This window comes from Sinocyclocheilus grahami, unplaced genomic scaffold (genome assembly GCF_001515645.1).
Source record: "Sinocyclocheilus grahami isolate Dianchi unplaced genomic scaffold, SAMN03320097.WGS_v1.1 scaffold376.1, whole genome shotgun sequence".
In the NCBI taxonomy this organism is placed as follows: domain Eukaryota; kingdom Metazoa; phylum Chordata; class Actinopteri; order Cypriniformes; family Cyprinidae; genus Sinocyclocheilus; species Sinocyclocheilus grahami.
Genome location: NW_015505555.1, coordinates 643461 through 662201, shown reverse-complemented (window position 1 = coordinate 662201; position 18741 = coordinate 643461). Strand labels below are relative to the sequence as shown.

The window sequence follows — 18741 nt, the reverse complement described above, 5'->3', positions numbered from 1 at the left end:
TCTGTATTTGGTTGTGAGTATTTGCAGCGCGTTTCTGTATTTGGTTGTGTTGTGAGTATTTGCAGCGCGTTTCTGTATTTGGTTGTGTTGTGAGTATTTGCAGCGCGTTTCTGTATTTGGTTGTGTTGTGAGCAGTGTTACTTAGTAACGCGTTACTGTAATTTGATAAATTTTTTAATGTATGGAGTAATTTAACGCGTTATAATTTTCAAAATAGTAATTAGAGAATAGTTACAGGGCTCTATACGTTACTGCCGCGTTACATTGCTGACAGAATGCAGTGTTTTATAATCTAGAGATTGCAAAAAGTATGTAGCACACGCACTGTCGAGTCAAGTGCCAGTGGATTAGAGACCTGGTCCCGCGAGACCCGACGCAACAGAGTGCGGCGTGGGAGAAGATGGGCGAGTGCTGCTGCGGGCGGGTAGACACTCGTGTGTGCGCGCGGGATACGGGAGAATAAAATGATTCACGGGACTCCTGCAAAATAGAAATATCTAAACATAAAATATCTAAAACAAATAAATTGTTATTCATCTATTGCAGTGCAATATGCAGTGCTGAAATTTGCATGCTCACGAATCCTCTCATTAAAACACACGAATTGTAGATTCATTATGCATATATTTATTGTGTTATGACAGATTTGTGAGATTGCAATGAACTGAGATGTCTTTTAGAGATTATAAATGCAGCGCTCTTTGCTGGCATTCTGCCATGCCAAACCATGCACGCAGCAGCCGCTTGCTTTAGTTAAAAATAACAGTGTTCTGTGAATGTTGATGCTTTAATAACAAATAATTTTCGGGAGCGTGTATGCTGGGATTTCATAAATTTCATGGAGAAAAAAGTAACGTAACTAGTAATGTAACTAATTACTAATTACTTTTTAACAGTATTTACTTACTGTTTAAAAGGAGTAATCAGTAATTTGATTACATTTTCAGAGTAACTTGCCCAACACTGGTTTGTGAGTAGTTGCAGTGCGTTTTTGTATTTGGTTGTGAGTATTTGCAACACATTTCTGTATTTAATTGTGTTGTGAGTATTTGCAGCGCATTTCTGTATTTTGTCCCACTGTGAGTATTTGCAGCACGTGTTGTCAAATTGATGAAGATGTTTCTTAATTTGCATGTTTTTTTTTCTTTCATTTGCAGCGCATTGAGCTCTCTTGGCCCCCTGTACGACAGTGGCTAGTGCAACTAATTCAAGTCATGTTAGATTTACACCAATGTTCAGTGTACTCACGTGTCTGTGAGGACAGCTGGGAACATGGCTTGGTGAGCCTCACTGAGTTGGCACAGGATAGCAGGATCCCATGCCAACCAATGCCCCACCTTGCCACTGCCACTACCCCTGGCTGCTTTGGTGCACTGGCCACAGCACAGGACCTCCGTCAGCATACAATACCAGCTGGATACATCACAAATGTGACAAACCTGCAATATCAAAAAACATTTATTAATATTTAATATGCTATTAAAACAGCAGTGTATTGTTTGATTTAATCTGTAGGTGTACTTGCATAAAAACAAATCATTAAATTGTTGCGTTGCAAGGAACTGTACTATTAACAAATCTAATAAAAAAATATATAATACCCTGGTGTGGTAGCCTGACTTGTAGAGGTACACAGCCTTTCCTTGACCCACACATTCTGCACCCCGAGGACACTTCAGTAAGTATTTCCATACTCCAACAGGCTGCCACACAAAGACGCGACTTCGAAAAAAGAGATGCAGAGTTGGCAGGGGACCACTAATGTAGCCTGGAGGTTCTGGAGGGTAAAACCACATCCGGTCAGATTTTAGTGCTCGACTCCTCTTCAATACACCGGTGTTGTCACGATACACCTGAATGGGGCCAAAGAGTCCTCGCTCGAGGTCGTCCTTCACCCAGGAGAGGTCAGCTGGTGGGATGCCGTTGGGATTTTCCCACAGTCGCACCCAACCCTCCAGCTCGACCTGAAACATGTCAAAACAGAAAACATAATTACAAAATAATACATAAGCATCATTTAATTCCAATTATAATCATTTATGGTTAATACATTTGCGTATGTTAATATTACTCACTGGGGAGTCACATGGTTCTGCAGAGGAAACGTGACTTATGGATGTGGATGAGGACTTATTTAATGCCTGTGTGTATGTGGCTGATGCTGCTGGCGTGTAGATGGCCGTGGATGAGAATGCGGATGTGTAGATGGCCGTGGATGAAGACGCCGGCGTGTAGATGGCCGTGAATGAGGATGCCGGCGTGTAGATGGCCGTGGATGAAGACGCCGGCGTGTAGATGGCCGTGGATGAGGATGCGGAGGTGTTCATGGCCGTGGATGAGAATGCGGATGTGTCGATGGCCGTGGATGAGGATGCCGGCGTGTCGATGGCCGTGGATGAGGATGCCGGCGTGTCGATGGCCGTGGATGAGGATGCCGGCGTGCCGATGGCCGTGGATGAAGACGCCAGCGTGTAGATGGCCGTGGATGAGGATGCGGAAGTGTCGATGGCCGTGGATGAGGATGCCGGCGTGGCGATGGCCGCGGGTGAGGACGCCAGCGTGTAGATGGCCGTGGATGAGGATGCGGAAGTGTCGATGGCCGTGGATGAGGATGCCGGCGTGTCGATGGCCGTGGATGAGGATGCCGGCGTGTCGATGGCCGTGGATGAGGATGCCGGCGTGTCGATGGCCGTGGATGAGGATGCCGGCGTGTCGATGGCCGTGGATGAGGATGCCGGCGTGTCGATGGCCGTGGATGAGGATGCCGGCGTGTCGATGGCCGTGGATGAGGATGCCGGCGTGTCGATGGCCGTGGATGATGCTGTGGAAGCTGTGGACTCTGCTTTGATCACTTCTAATAAGAGAGTGTCATCCAGCCACGAGGTGTCACTGATGGAAGAGCTTGACATCTTTGTAACAAACATAATTCAGAACATTCTGATTAACTATTTTGTTTTATCATGAAAGTAATATGCTGAAATGGTAATTGTAAACATTCATTTAAAGTTGTGGTAAGACGGTTTGTGCATCACACAACTCACTTGATCTTTCTTGTCATAAATGTACTTCCTAAACCTTTTCATCTGCACGCTGGCGATATGGGTCACAGGCGTGTGTAGCCACTGGCTTACAGAGCTGTACGCTTTTTGGATCATACTAAAATCCTCTGGCCTGTCCTTCTGGGCAGAATACTGGCTGTAGAGCTCCCACATCTCCTGAAAGGTATGGTACTTGAACCCTTTCTGTCCATAAATGGATTGGTGGACATTGGCCTCCAGGACAACTGAGACTTGTGGAAAGCTATCTGCGTACTCTGCCAGGTAGTCTTTTATCCAGTGATGTTGGATCTTCTCCTTTCCAGGTTTGTTAGAGAGTTCTTCTCTGTGCTTGTCAACCAAACTGCAATTACATGCATCAATTGCAAAATTAAGATTGAAACTTTGCAAAGACAAAAAGTTAACAGGCTACACAGTGATAACAGCCATGGACTTACATACATAAATAAATAAATAAATAGAGTGAGAGAGAGATTATTTGCTATCAGCATCTTTTTAAGCATAAATAAAAACTTTGTAAGTTGAATATGCTTACTACTTCATGTAGCCCACATCGTTTGCCACAAGCCAGTGAAACGGGGCATTGAGATACTGGCCAAAGGGCAGGACCAGCTTCCCCAGGCACTGCGGTCGTGATGGCGCAGGGATCCCTTCAGCATGAAGTGCCCTTTCAGCATGGTCTAGGGCAGTGGACTCATTCAGCAGCTGTGCAGGGGGGACAGGAAAAGTCTTCTGTCTATCTCTGTAGGCACAGGACTCATTCGTCGCCACCAATAGGGCCTGTTGACGATCCTCTGGAGCAGTGGGGTTTTGAAGACGGATGATGGGCGTCGCCATATCAAGGTGCACTGAAATAAAGATACCACCTTGAAGATAACTGTATTAAGTGATTTTTAGCCATTGAAACACAATCAGCAGTGAAAGAGAACTAATTTAGCTATATGTGTGTGCTGTCTGTAAGACTGTTTCTGAGCGCTGTCAGAGAGGCGCGCACACCTGAAGACAGTGCTCATAGAGTATTGGACGTTATATGAACGAGTATTGAGTTATTTTTGCTGTTTTTTAGGACTTGAACGGTTAAACACACTTTTATGTGTCAAAATGCCCATTTTTGCAAGTATCCTCTTAAACACAGTAATTTAGGTCTTAAATGAAAGCAAACAGCTGAGAAAGAAAACACATGTGTAACAGTATATTGGATCCGGGTAGCTCTTAAAGTGACAGCAGTCTAATATCCCTGCTGTCTGACGATCATGTTAATCAAACAACAAAAGAGAGAAAATATCTCACTGCTCTTGACTAAATCACTTTTGTAACTTTAATAAGAAGAAATATATATTTAATTTACATATGCAGCATTTTTATACATTTGATTACTCTATACAATGTATGTAGCATAGCATTTCTTATTTGCTCTACTGTAGTTTTTTGTCCTGTTGCTTGTAATTAATGTCTTCAGAAAATCATCATCAGTCTGTCTGGAGTGACATGAAGAAACAGAACAAACTGAGACAGACTCAATCCAGAAGAACTGTGGAGACGTCTCAGAGATGCTTCAAGAGACCTACCTGCAAAGCTACCTGAGAAACTATGAGCAAGTGCACCGAGGGCAAAAGGATGCTCACACCAAATGTAGATTTAATCTAGTTCATAGAAGTTAACTGATAAAGAAAATCTATTTTTTACATTATTTTTGACCGCATCAGCATCAAAACTTTTATCAGTACTGTAGCTTTGCAGCTAGGTTTCTTGAAGCATCTCTGAGACGTCTCCACAGTTCTTCTGGATTGAGTCGGTCTCAGTTTGTTCTGTTTCTTCATGTCCTTCCAGACAGACTGATGATGATCAGATCAGATCTCTGTGTGGAGCACTGGCTGCTGTCAGACAAAAATCTCACTGCATTATTACAATCAATGGCGAAATGAATGTTTGGAAATGTAAACTGATATTTCCTACTGACACACTACAGCAAAAAATAGAAATAACTGACTTAAAGGCACAATATGTACGTTTTTTTATTAAAATATCAATCATTAGAACAGTTATATTTTGCTGACTTGTGTACTTACATTATCCCAAATATTTCGAAGAGCTATTTTAAATAGTGGCTGGTCCCTGGTTATTGTCGCCTGCCAATGACGTCATGCACCCTCGATTTCCGGTTTTGTTTTGTAGAAAACATGGAAACACCAAAGACGCTTTAATATGTTGTGTGTTTTAATAGACCGGTGACGACCGCACAGAGTAGCATTATAACAGAACGTTCAAATGTATCTAGTATGATAAAACAGCGCTGCTTTACCCCACATACACACGACCGGAAGCAGCGGAAGCGCTCGACTGTGGCATAATAAAAGCTCCGCTGCTTTACCCCACATACGCACGACCGGAAGCAGCGGAAGCGCTCGACTGTGGCATAATAAAAGCTCCGCTGCTTTACCCCACATACGCACGACCGGAAGCAGCGGAAGCGCTCGACTGTGGCATAATAAAAGCTCCGCTGCTTTACCCCACATACGCACGACCGGAAGCAGCGGAAGCGCTCGACTGTGGCATAATAAAAGCTCCGCTGCTTTACCCCACATACGCACGACCGGAAGCAGCGGAAGCGCTCGACTGTGGCATAATAAAAGCTCCGCTGCTTTACCCCACATACGCACGACCGGAAGCAGCGGAAGCGCTCGACTGTGGCATAATAAAAGCTCCGCTGCTTTACCCCACATACGCACGACCGGAAGCAGCGGAAGCGCTCGACTGTGGCATAATAAAAGCTCCGCTGCTTTACCCCACATACGCACGACCGGAAGCAGCGGAAGCGCTCGACTGTGGCATAATAAAAGCTCCGCTGCTTTACCCCACATACGCACGACCGGAAGCAGCGGAAGCGCTCGACTGTGGCATAATAAAAGCTCCGCTGCTTTCAAGCCGTGTGTCACGCTCGTTTCGCTTCGACGGCTTTCAGCCTCACCCTGCTTCATACTACCACGCTAATAAATATTCAATACATTAGCTCATCCATAAACATGATTTCTACCAATCCCATCGGACTGCATCAGCTTTGGGGATGAACACGCCAACTCCCATGATTCCACACTCAGTCACTGCAACGCCTTTGTCTCTTTGTTTGTTTTGAATACGCGCCCTCTAGCGGCGAAAACTTACATATTGTGCCTTTAACCCGGTTTTTAATACAGTCTATGCTTCAAACCCATTTGTTTAGCTGGTGAAAATATAGTGTTCTAATAATTTTGGCCACCACTGTACATATATTTTGTTTTTGAATTCAGCTTTTTCAGTGCATTTCGCACGCGTGTCCTTTTCTAACAGTATCGTTACAATATGTAAAAAAAAATGCCATTCTACTCATTTCTATTTCTACACTCCCACATCTGTCCACTAGCTGGCGAGAGCGTCCGTTCAAACATGGCTGCGTCCATTGCGCGGTCATGCTGTCGAGTTCATTCACGAGTCATATTGAGAAAAACATCTTACCTAAAAACCTCCTTCCATTGTTCTCCATCTAGCAGAAGCGGGCTGCTCTTATCCCTGCATAACCGAGGCCTCCTGAAGGAGTCGTTCCCGGAGCACGCGGCGCAAGCGGAACTTCCGGATCTGCTCCAGTCCGCTCCGCAGACCGTCTACTGCGGCTTCGACCCGACCGCGGACAGCCTGCACGCCGGGAACCTGCTCGCCATCATCGGCCTGCTGCACTTCAGAGCCGCGGGGCACGACATCATCGCGCTGCTCGGCGGAGCCACGGCGCAGATCGGGGATCCGAGCGGGAGGTCTGCCGAGAGAGAGCGCCTCTCGCCGGCTGCGGTGGAGCAGAACTCCCGCGGGATTCTGGAGAGCCTCCACCGGATCTTCACCCACCACGAGCTGTACTTCTGCCCGGACTCGAGTAGGCTAGGCCGGCTCACGGTGCTCAATAACCGCAGCTGGTACAAGGACTGGAGCGTGCTGGAGTTCCTCTCGGAGGTCGGCAGGAGTTTTCGGATGGGAACGATGCTCAGCCGCCACAGCGTTCAGTCTCGGCTCAAGGGCGCGGAGGGCATGAGCTTCACCGAGTTCTCCTACCAGATCTTCCAGGCGTTTGATTTCTACCGTCTGCACCAGCTGCACGGCTGCAGGCTCCAGCTGGGCGGAGCTGATCAGCTGGGGAACATCATGAGCGGACACGAGCTCGTACACAGGTTGCACACCGTGGCGTTCTTGCATTATAAGCACCTCTAGGGATCGATCCTCGCGTAAAAATATCGATTCTAAGTGTCTAATCTAAAGTGCATTTTTAACCATTAATTGTATTTATCTTGCAAGTTATTCGGTGCATAAAATAAGCTTCTAAATGTGGGCAAATAGACTGTGCTGGTGAATAATTGTGTAGGTTAGAACTATTTCTCTTGCTCATTGAAAGACAGAACCAATCGATCACAGAGCTTGTTCAAATAGGGCTCCCTTATTCCTCTGTTTAAATAAATGTGATGAACAAGTTAGGTCAAAAGTAATCAACAAATAGTCCGATTAAATCACCTGAAATGTAATGGATTATGTTACTAACTACATTTTTAGTCGTGTAATTTGGAATCAGCAACAGATTACAGTTTGTAAGTAATCTATATATATATATATATATATATATATGTGTGTGTGTGTGTGTGTTAAATATGTCTGTATTAAAATATTAAATATATATTATTAATATTACATATATTAATATAATATAAAAAAAATATTAAATATTGTTCATCAAATTCTGAAAAATGTATAATGGGTTCCACACAAATTTTGGCTGCTGAACTCTTCAACATTGATGATAATCAGAAATGTTTCTTGAGCAGCAAATCAGCATATTATACTGATTTCTGAAGGATCGTGTGACACTGAAGACTGGAGGAATGATGCTGGAAATACAGCTTTGATCACAGGAATAAATTACATTTTAACAATTCAAAGAGAGGAAAAAAAACAGTTTTCTCTTAATAACATTTCACATTTATACTGTATTTGTGATCAAATAAATGCAGCCCTGCTGAGCAAGAGAGACTGCTTAAAAATACATAAAGAATCGCACTGATCCCAAACGTTTGAGCAGTAGTGTATATACATTAAGTGGCATATTTTCAGACATGTACCATGAAAACACCACGAAGGACTGGGTGTAAATACAGGACAAAAATGTGAAGTACAAGTACAGTACAGAAATTGCACGTTTTAAGCATGGCACTATAGTGAAAATGTTTATGAAAATAGTTCAAATAAGACCTGATATTATATGATTCCAGTATTGGCACTAAATCACTAAACTTAAAATGCTAATAAAGGAGTTTAGTGGCACGTTTGGGATTTATAGTAATTCTAATTTAACTATATTTTATGAAGGTAAGTCAGTGCGGCATTAAAAATTAATTATTTTTATTTGTGCAAACAATATTTCAGAATGTATTATAGCTTCATATGTGTGTGTCTCTATAGGAGTGTGCTCTTGTGCCACTGTTATTATAGTAATACTAAGATAACTAGTATTTATTAATATTTCGATTTTAATTAATTTTGAATTAGGTTTAGTTTAGGTTTTTGTACTTTTATGTGCTTTTGCCGTTTTATTCGTTTTTGTTTGCCATTTTTCTTTCAGTTTTAGTTTGTCGTTTTAATATTTCAACTTGAACTTTTTATTTCTAATTGCTGCCAAACCAACATTTTTTTTAATTTACGTTTTTTAATGTTCACGTTTTTCCACCTATTATTTATATTTCAGTTTTATTTCAGTTAATGAATGGGATTTTAGAAGTTGTTAACAATAACGGCTCTTGTGCAGGAAGACGGGCGAGGAAGTGTATGGACTCACGGTTCCACTCGTCACCACCTCGATGGGCGATAAACTGGGGAAGACGGCCGGAAACGCTGTGTGGCTGAACAGAGATAAAACATCGCCCTTCGACTTCTACCAGTACTTCCTCCGCTTGCCAGATAAGAGCGTAGAGGGGTGAGTTACCAACCTCAGAGCGTGACGGCATACGCAACATGGGTGTTAAAAAATACTGTAAAAATTGTGAAATATTATTACAATTCAAAGTAACTATTTTCTATGTGAATGTATTGTAAAGTGTAATTTATTCCTGTGATCAAAGTTGAATTTTCAGTATCATTATTAGGGGTGTAACGATTAACCGCGAGCCGGTTGAAAATCGATTCAAATATGTGAGGATTCAAATCGGTTGAGATGCTAAACAAATCGCGATTCATTTAGGGGTAAGAGTTTATATGAATGCATGTCTGAGGGGAACTTACTGTCTTTCGATGGTATTTTTTCTTTTCCTCTTGCTTCTGTATAATGCATATTAAAGTTCATAAGTGCAGCGCTGCTTTGTTTACAGCGGAAACCAAGAAAACGCTTTAAGCGCCACCTGCTGGCAGAGAGTGAATCTGCGTCTCATTCAGCTCGTCTGCTGTTTCGGTTTCATGCAGATATTTTTTATGCATAGTTTCACGAAACTGAAGTCAAACCATTCTGTTTTTGCTTCAAACTTCGAAACTATACAATCTAGTTTAGATTAAAAACTGCTCATGTTGCATGTACAGGTGCATCTCAATAAATTAGAATGTGGTGGAGAAGTTCATTTATTTCAGTAATTCAACTCAAATTGTGAAACTCGTGTATTAAATAAATTCAATGCACACAGACTGAAGTAGTTTAAGTCTTTGGTTCTTTTAATTGTGATGATTGTGGCTCACATTTAACAAAAACCCACCAATTCACTATCTCAACAAATTAGAATATGGTGACATGCCAATCAGCTAATCAACTCAAAACACCTGCAAAGGTTTCCTGAGCCTTCAAAATGGTCTCTCAGTTTGGTTCACTAGGCTACACAATCATGGGGAAGACTGCTGATCTGACAGTTGTCCAGAAGACAATCATTGACACCCTTCACAAGGAGGGTAAGCCACAAACATTCATTGCCAAAGAAGCTGGCTGTTCACAGAGTGCTGTATCCAAGCATGTTAACAGAAAGTTGAGTGGAAGGAAAAAGTGTGGAAGAAAAAGATGCACAACCAACCGAGAGACCCGCAGCCTTATGAGGATTGTCAAAAAAACTGCATTTATTTGAAATGGAAATCTTTTAGAACATTACAAATGTATGTAATGTCACTTTTGATCAATTTAATACATCCTTGCTGAATAAAAGTTAATCTTCTTAATCCCAAACTTTGTGGTTAAAAATAATTATTATTCAAAATAATGCCTATTTAGAAGCCCTTTTCTCCGTCCAGGTACCTGAAGCTCTTCACCTTCCTGTCTCTGGCTGAGGTGGAGAAGGTGATGGAGCAGCAGAAGCAGGATCCGGGCAAACGCATCGCCCACAAACGCCTGGCCGCTGAAGTCACCAAGCTGGTCCACGGGAAAGAGGGCTTCGAAAGCGCCAAAAGGCAAGATACTCCGTTTCTGATTTACGCTTGTGAAGTCAACAGCATGAAATCAAAATTGAGCCTAGTATTCATACCCATAACCCAGTACTTAACTTACGTGAAGCACCTTTGGCAGGGATTACAGTCTCAAGTCTTCTTGGGTATGATGCGCCAAGCTTTGCACATAAGCATTTGGGGATTTTCTGCATTTCTTATTTACTGATATGTATACAGAGCATAAAATGAACACTCACCAAGTGCCAGTTGTGAGTGAAAATCAGTGTTGGCGAGTATATAAAATTCTAGCAACTTTTCTATTAATTGTAGCAATGCCATAAGGTTTGGTGCAATTATCAAATAAAATACTTTATAAAATACTTTACAGTTTAATAGAGTTGTGATATTTCCTTTATTGATTTCATTTTTATTATTTGATTAAATAATAATCATAAAAAATATTAATAATAACAACAATAATTGCTATTAGATTTTTCCCAAATTTGTTCTGCCTGTTTTTGTTGTTGTTTTTTTAAATGAAATAATGCACAAAGAAAAAGATGCACAACCAACCGAGAGACCCGCAGCCTTATGAGGATTGTCAAAAAAACTGCATTTATTTGAAATGGAAATCTTTTAGAACATTACAAATGTATGTATTGTCACTTTTGATCAATTTAATACATCCTTGCTGAATAAAAGTTAATCTTCTTAATCCCAAACTTTGTGGTTAAAAATAATTATTATTCAAAATAATGCCTATTTAGAAGCCCTTTTCTCCGTCCAGGTACCTGAAGCTCTTCACCTTCCTGTCTCTGGCTGAGGTGGAGAAGGTGATGGAGCAGCAGAAGCAGGATCCGGGCAAACCCATCGCCCACAAACGCCTGGCCGCTGAAGTCACCAAGCTGGTCCACGGGAAAGAGGGCTTCGAAAGCGCCAAAAGGCAAGATACTCCGTTTCTGATTTACGCTTGTGAAGTCAACAGCATGAAATCAAAATTGAGCCTAGTATTCATACCCATAACCCAGTACTTAACTTACGTGAAGCACCTTTGGCAGGGATTACAGTCTCAAGTCTTCTTGGGTATGATGCGCCAAGCTTTGCACATAAGCATTTGGGGATTTTCTGCATTTCTTATTTACTGATATGTATACAGAGCATAAAATGAACACTCACCAAGTGCCAGTTGTGAGTGAAAATCAGTGTTGGCGAGTATATAAAATTCTAGCAACTTTTCTATTAATTGTAGCAATGCCATAAGGTTTGGTGCAATTATCAAATAAAATACTTTATAAAATACTTTACAGTTTAATAGAGTTGTGATATTTCCTTTATTGATTTCATTTTTATTATTTGATTAAATAATAATCATAAAAAATATTAATAATAACAACAATAATTGCTATTAGATTTTTCCCAAATTTGTTCTGCCTGTTTTTGTTGTTGTTTTTTTAAATGAAATAATGCACATACAGTTTCGTGGCTGGTTTAAAAAATATTTATGGTTGATAATTTTCCTTTTGTCACTGGCCACTGGCAAAATGTTTTTTGTTTATATAGTAATAATAATATTAATAATAATTATTATTATTCTAGTATTAATATTTTATATAAGTACTATTTAAATATTTAAGTATGATTATTATTATATAAAATAAAATCATTATTATTAAATATTTTAAAGTTCAATAGTATTATTGAAGTATTATTTCCTTTATTGACTTAAATTGTATTTGATTTAATAATAATCAAATTACAAATAATAAATACAATTAAATCTTATCTTATATTAATATTATGTTAAAATCCATACACACACACGCACACAGTGTTATTATTATTTTTACTAAATTTGCAAAGATTTCAAACAAACTTCTATCACATTGTCATCATGGGGTATTGTTTGTAGAATTTTGAGGAAAAATAATGAATTTAATCCATTTTGGAATAAGGCTGTAACATAACAAAATGTGGAAAAAGTGAAGCGCTGTGAATACTTTCCGGATGCACTGTATATGCCATTAAATCTAGATGCATGATAATAAATTCAAATTAAAGATGGATCTGTCTTTCCATCCATCTGTCACACAGGTGCACCAATGCGCTGTACCACAGTAATATTGAGGCTCTGGAGCAGATGAGTGACACTGAACTCCAGGAGCTTTTCCGAGAGGCTCCGTTCCATGAGATTTTCCTGGATCCAGGAACGACAGTGTTGGACGCCTGCAGGAGAGCACAAGCCATTCCTGAGGGACCACGCGGGTGAGACGCCGTCACAGCGGGAATCTTACCAGTAGTGTTTCGGAATGTTTGATTTAAACGTAACACACTCTCCACACGTTTAGTTCCACTGTTACTTTGTGTTCAGCCTTTGTATCACTTTATTTAAAACCGGCTCAGTCAATTAAGACAAACAAATGAAGGAATGGTTTTTGATACCTTATTTAATTTTAAAATGCATTGACGCCTTTGTTATTTACTGGTTTATTTTCACTGTTCCTTTATGAGCAGGTATCAGATGATCAAGGACGGTGGTGTTTGGATCAACCACCAGAGGACAGCAAACCCCGAGCAAGTTCTGGTTCTGGGTCAGCACGTTCTCTCTAACGGACTCAGCCTGATCCGAGTGGGAAAGAGGAACTTTTACATCCTGAAGTGGCTTAGTATGTGAATTGCCAACTTGGAGATACACATTTCTGTTCCATAGACAAACCGACCACCATCCCAGACTCTTTAAAATGCATTTTTGCCTTCAAAACAAACTGTGGAAAATCCCAGCGCTCGCCAGCAGAGGTCAGTAGAGGTCTGTTTAGTTTCAGGACAGTAACCTGTGCTCTGTCTGCTCCAGCTTCTCAAAGACTTTGAAATTATATGTTGAGTTGAATTGTGCTGTTGAGAAACCCCCATGTGAAAGTCTGTGGATTATATCAAAGACGTGAGAACAGACTTTGCCTTGTGTGTGCCTGTTTTATTTGGACAAATTGCACGGTTTGATGTGTGAATACGCTCCTGATTTTAAATCACACTGGAAAACTGGGTTCCGTTCAACTCTTTAATTAAGTATATTACGTGAAATTTTCCCCAGTTTGGCTTCTGAGGAGAAAATGACATGAGTGTGTGAAGCAATAGGATGGTATACATAAAGGAAATTAAATATGATTTAATTTATACAGTTGAAGTTCAAGCAAAGCGCATTTTAAAAACCGCAAATGTGTTGTACGATCAAGAAAATGAAATAAATACCAAATTAAAGCATTTTAGAAAGCTAAATAAGAGCATAAATGTATTTCTTTCACAGAAATACTAGGAGTGGAAACCCATTTCTGTTGCAACTTTTTATCTCACAATGTGGAGTGTGTTTCTCACAATTCTCAGAATTGTGTGATATTAACAGAATTGCAAGATATAAATTCTGACTTTTTTTTTTTCGTCACAATTCTGAGTTTATATCTTGTAATTCTGTTTTGTTTGTTTTTTTTTTACCACGGGATAAAAAAGGTAATTGCAACTTTTTTTATGTTTACATCTCGCAATTCAGATTTTTGTTTCTCACAATTCTGCCTTTTTTCTCAGAATTTCTAGAAATAGTCAGAATTACAAGTTATAAACTTGCTAAGTTATAAGTTTTGTGAGGGGAAAAAATTTGCAATTGCAATTAACCTTTTTTTTATCTTTTATTCTGTGGCGGAAACAGAAAAAAAAAATAGAATTTCGAGGGGGAAAATAGATTTAAAAAAATAGAATTTCGAGGGGGGAAATAGGGGGGAAATAGAATTTCGAGGGGGGGGATAGGAAAAACAGAATTTTGAGTGGGTAATAGAAAAAATAGAATTTTGAGGGGAAAATAGGACAAATAGAATTTTGAGGGGGGAAATAGAAAAAAAATTGAATTTCGAGGGGGAAAATAGGAAAAATAGAATTTCGAGGGGGGATAGGGAAAATAGAATTTTGAGGGGGATAGGGAAAAAATAGAATTTCGAGGGTGGAAATAGGAAAAATAGAATTTCGAGGGGGGAAATAGAAAAAAATTGAATTTCGAGGGGGAAAATAGAAAAAAAAATTAATTTCGAGGGGAAAATAGGAAAAATAGAATTTTGAGGGGGGTAGAAAAAATAGAATTTCGAGATTTTTTTAAAAATTCTGTTTATATCACACAATTTTGAGTTTTGGAGAAACACTCCAAATCATGAGTTGAAAATTTTTAAACAAAATTTTCTCTGGCAGAAATGAGCTTCCACAAAGGTGATCTGTGGTACAAACAAGCATTATTAAACAGCCTTTGAGTGCCTAAAAGACCCGTCAAACCTTTATAGCTTTAAGTTTAGGTAAAAAATCGTGTAAGTTTGTATTGAGCTTTCTGAAACTGACAAAAGTTTGGTGTGTTGACCGGAGAAGAGATACTGGCAAACAGCTACCGTGTGTAAACCGTTGTCCGTTTAGAAAGCTGAAGACACTTGTGGAAACGGCAGGTTTGTGACGCCCACGTGAACTCGTACAGACTCAAGTGTGAGTCGCAGTTCTTCTCAGGACTATTGCGAGGTCTGAGCGGGGCAGTGCTGTTCCTGGAAATGTTTAGGCAACTCCAGCTTCTCACTTCTAGGAACAAATGAAACTTCTAGTGAATCTCTTGTTGTACTTCCACATTTGAGTGTCAAGTTTAATCATCATCTTCAGATACTAGAGACTAACACATTACAGGTAATGAAATCTTAAATGCATATCTTAGTTTATGAATCGTCTGTTTCATCACATAGGAAGTGTTAGACTTGTGAAGGTTATAAAACTTGTTTTATTGATAACTTTTAGATTTACTAAGGTTTGAACATGGATTTATTCTCCTAGAACAATACTGAGGAACCATCAATATTCAATTGTTAGGCCATGACCACACTGTTAATAACTCTTAGATACAGTCTAGTCTTAAACTATTTATTTAAAACTATTTTGTCAAGGAACTAGACTTAAGTTCTGTCTTTCCTTATGTATTCACTCATTGGCCATCATTTTTTGCAAAGGTTTTTAAGCAGAAAATCATATATTCTCATGTGATTTCTTGCACAATATTTAGAACAATCACACATTTTTCCTGATAAAGTTGTTCTACAAGCTTTTAGGTTCGGGTTTACAGCGAATGTTTAGCATTTGCACAAGATTCCATTGTTCTTGTTTCAGAGCTTGACATTCAACATTCGCGAATGAATCGTTCATTTGAAGTGAATCTTATAAATGATTCAGTCGAACCGATGTGAATCACTCGCCTGTGTAGGAAAACCTTATGAAATCTACATATTAAGTTTTTTGAGCCAGCAAAAAAAAAACAAAAAACACACATTTAGTCAACATGGAGCACATACATGAAAATACAACTGAAAACTAGTTTTTTTTTTAATTGATTTATTCGAAAACGTAACAACATTAGCAGCGCTAAACAAATAAACTCGTTCTGTGGTCGCTAATGTGCCGCTGTACAAACTGTTCAGTGGTACGAAATGAATGTACTGATATCCTAAGTCATTTTTCTATTCTTTTTTTAACATCTGCATAAGTGTCATATTTTATAAACCATATTGTGTTAAAGTCATTTTTATTTGGTGCTGAAGAAATGTATCTTAAATCTTTAATCTTATTTAATCTTGCTAATGTGATAGCTGATGTGCTCAGATTATTTGTATTAAACAAGAAATGACTTTTATAATACTGAATAGGCGTCCATACGGATCATTTCCGTGCCACCAATTACCTTGAGTGAGACGGATCATTTAGTGAACCGATTCGAAAATGATCCGAACATCTGCATAAGTGTCATATTTTATAAACCATATTGTGTTAAAGTCATTTTTATTTGGTGCTGAAGAAATTTAGCTTAAACCTGTAATCTTATTTAATCTTACTAATGATAGCTGATGTGCTCAGATTATTTGTATTAAACAAGAAATGACTTTTATAATACTGAATAGGCGTCCATACGGATCATTTCCGTGCCACCAATTACCTTGAGTGAGACGGATCATTTAGTGAACCGATTCGAAAATGATCCATTCGAAGGAATCGACTCGTTCCAGTCAGTACTCGGAGGCTCGTCGAGGGTGTTTTTGTTCATTTTCGTTCTCTGGGTCTGAGTGTGGGGAGGGTGTGCGCTGAGAGAAGGCGGATCTCCGATGCACCAATCCGCGGCGTTCCTCTCGTCGTTTAAAGAGCTCTTTGTGTCAATCACGCGTTTTTTTCATCGCCATATTGGGTGCCGTAAAGCCTCGCCTTGTTATTTCTCTTCCCCTATTTTACTACGACGCGCAGTTGACAGGAGCGGCCGTCGCGAGCGCTGCTTTTGTTTTGATGATCGTCGCGCGTCTGTGTTTTTCGCTCATGCGGCGAGTTTGCATTTACGCCCGTCGCTTTGGATCGCGTTAACGCAGGAGGGGACGCTCTGTAGCAGCTGCTGGGTTTGTGTTTTCGACTTGAACGCCTTAAAATGTCCAACGTGCGCTTGTCTAGCGGCAGCCCGACGCTGGAGCGGATGGAGGCGCGACCGTCAGACCAGCCCAAGCCGTCGGCGTGTCGGAACCTGTTCGGTCCGGTGGATCACGAAGAGCTAAAGAAAGACTTCCAGCGGCAGCTGAAGGCGATGGAGGACGCGTCGTCTGACGCGTGGAGCTTCGACTTCTCCACGCACACGCCGCGCACCGACGGCAGGTACCGGTGGGACGCGCTGGACGTGCGCTCGGTGCCCGGTTTCTACAGCAGGTCTGAGCGGGGCAAGGGCTCCGATCTCCACACGTGCTCCTCTGGGAATAATAACGACAATAAAGTGGATGTTAACGGCAATCACGACTGTCGGGTAACGGAGCAGAGCGCGGAGACGCCCGAAAAAGACCGAGAGCAGCGGAAAAGAAGCTCCTGTCTCGGTATGTGCGGAATTATCTCATGAATCTAGCACGAACTTCAGGTAGCTGCTAGCTTTTTCCAGTATATTGAAAATCATATGTGACCACAAAACCAGTCGCTTTTTTTTTTTGTAATTGAGATTTTTTGCATCATCTGAAAGCTGAATAAATAAGCTTTCCGTTGAAGTATGGTTTGGAGCAATATTTGGCTGAGATACAACTATATGAAAATCTGAGAATGCAAAAATTTAAGAAAATCATCTTTAAAGTTGTTCAAATGAAGTTCTTAGCTATGCATATTACTAATCAAAAATTGAGTTTTGATATATTTATGATAGGAAATTTACATATCTTCATGGAACATGATCTTTACTTAATATCCTAATGATTTTTGGCATAAAAGAAAATTTTTAATTTTGACCCATACAATGTATTTTTGGCTGTTGCTGCAAATATACCCCAGCGACTTAACACTGCTTTTGTGCTCCAGGGTCACATATCTGCTTAGCCTGTATATATGAATTTTCATTTTTGTAATATCTATCTGTGTGCAATTGCATTTTGAAGTAACTTTGTTATGCCCAAAGTTTGATTGGATGTAATAAATGTAGATGCAATGTTATAAACTCATATGCACTTTCATGTGCAAAATGTGTGCTTTACAAATAAAAGAAACATTGCAACATAGTTGCATTTGATTTGAAATACTCTAAACGTACAATAAAACATTCAGATTGGTAGATAGATGAGATTTTCAGGATTTGTTTCTTAAATGTCAGTATTTAGATTTGTAACCCATGTGGGATGATACATGTGTGTTTTTCTGTTTGCGTCAGACTCGTCGTGTCAAAGCAAACGCTCGCACATCTGCGTGGATGAAGTGACCCGGACGCCCAGAAAGCCCCAAAAACCCAGAAAACACCCCAGCCCGACTCCCACATAAACCCCATGAGGTGAGCACAACCGTTTCTTTTTACACTTTAACATCTGCATTCATTTACGCAGAAGAAATGCTGTTTTCAGTTTGCACGTGAAATGTAGAATAGCAGAGCTAAGAAGAGCTAAGCTCATTTTAATCATATTGCGTTAGTACCCAGTTGACCTTTATTTTCCTATGTTAAAATGTTCATCTGATATAGATGTTAAATATGGGGGTTTTATATCAAGTACACTGTAAAAAATTAAAAAAAATTGACAAGGTACTATAGGTTTTCTAAATCAAAATTCCGCTTAATATAATGCATTACTTCTGCTTATTTGTTAAAGTTACTTGCAATTTCTCTCTACTTCACGTTTGGTTTCAGTGTGTAATTGAAGAGCAGTCTTCCAGTCCGTGAAAGGGTTAATATGGTGGGTTTACTACGAGAGCTCGAGTTTCCTTCAGAGTGAAACACATTTTA

General features: G+C 40.0%; 3 protein-coding genes across 3 annotated transcripts in view; 2 read left to right on the top strand and 1 right to left on the bottom strand.

Annotated features, from left to right (window-relative positions):
- The window catches only part of LOC107549583 (uncharacterized), a 21947-nt gene extending 18054 nt beyond the window's left edge, over nt 1–3893 (bottom strand). Inside the window, exons 1-5 of the mRNA XM_016230728.1 lie at nt 3592–3893; nt 3042–3399; nt 2076–2909; nt 1602–1964; nt 1292–1439 (exon numbers count right to left, since the gene is read on the bottom strand). Coding sequence (XP_016086214.1) covers nt 1292–1439; nt 1602–1964; nt 2076–2909; nt 3042–3399; nt 3592–3893 — 2005 coding nt within the window. The remainder of the gene's footprint in view (nt 1–1291; nt 1440–1601; nt 1965–2075; nt 2910–3041; nt 3400–3591) is intronic.
- Nucleotides 3894–6438: 2545 nt separating this feature from the next.
- yars2 (tyrosyl-tRNA synthetase 2, mitochondrial) lies at nt 6439–13674 on the top strand. The gene is made up of 5 exons (XM_016230748.1): nt 6439–7249; nt 8872–9039; nt 10329–10484; nt 12552–12722; nt 12972–13674. The coding sequence occupies exons 1-5, from the start codon at nt 6480–6482 to the stop codon at nt 13129–13131; spliced, it is 1425 nt and encodes a 474-aa protein (XP_016086234.1). The 5' UTR covers nt 6439–6479; the 3' UTR covers nt 13132–13674.
- Nucleotides 13675–16580: 2906 nt separating this feature from the next.
- cdkn1bb (cyclin dependent kinase inhibitor 1Bb) lies at nt 16581–18297 on the top strand. Its single transcript, XM_016230731.1, has 2 exons — nt 16581–17362; nt 18178–18297. The coding sequence occupies exons 1-2, from the start codon at nt 16930–16932 to the stop codon at nt 18282–18284; spliced, it is 540 nt and encodes a 179-aa protein (XP_016086217.1). The 5' UTR covers nt 16581–16929; the 3' UTR covers nt 18285–18297.
- The last annotated feature ends 444 nt before the right edge of the window (nt 18298–18741 follow it).

Bases quoted from the DNA above. Each gene is read 5' to 3' on its own strand.
- yars2 (XM_016230748.1), top strand. From the start codon at position 6,480: ATGGCTGCGTCCATTGCGCGGTCATGCTGTCGAGTTCATTCACGAGTC. The intron at 9,040-10,328 runs GTGAGTTACCAA...TTCTCCGTCCAG, and splicing joins CCAGATAAGAGCGTAGAGGG to GTACCTGAAGCTCTTCACCT. The intron at 10,485-12,551 runs GCAAGATACTCC...TCTGTCACACAG, and splicing joins GGCTTCGAAAGCGCCAAAAG to GTGCACCAATGCGCTGTACC.
- cdkn1bb (XM_016230731.1), top strand. From the start codon at position 16,930: ATGTCCAACGTGCGCTTGTCTAGCGGCAGCCCGACGCTGGAGCGGATG. The intron at 17,363-18,177 runs GTATGTGCGGAA...TGTTTGCGTCAG, and splicing joins GAAAAGAAGCTCCTGTCTCG to ACTCGTCGTGTCAAAGCAAA.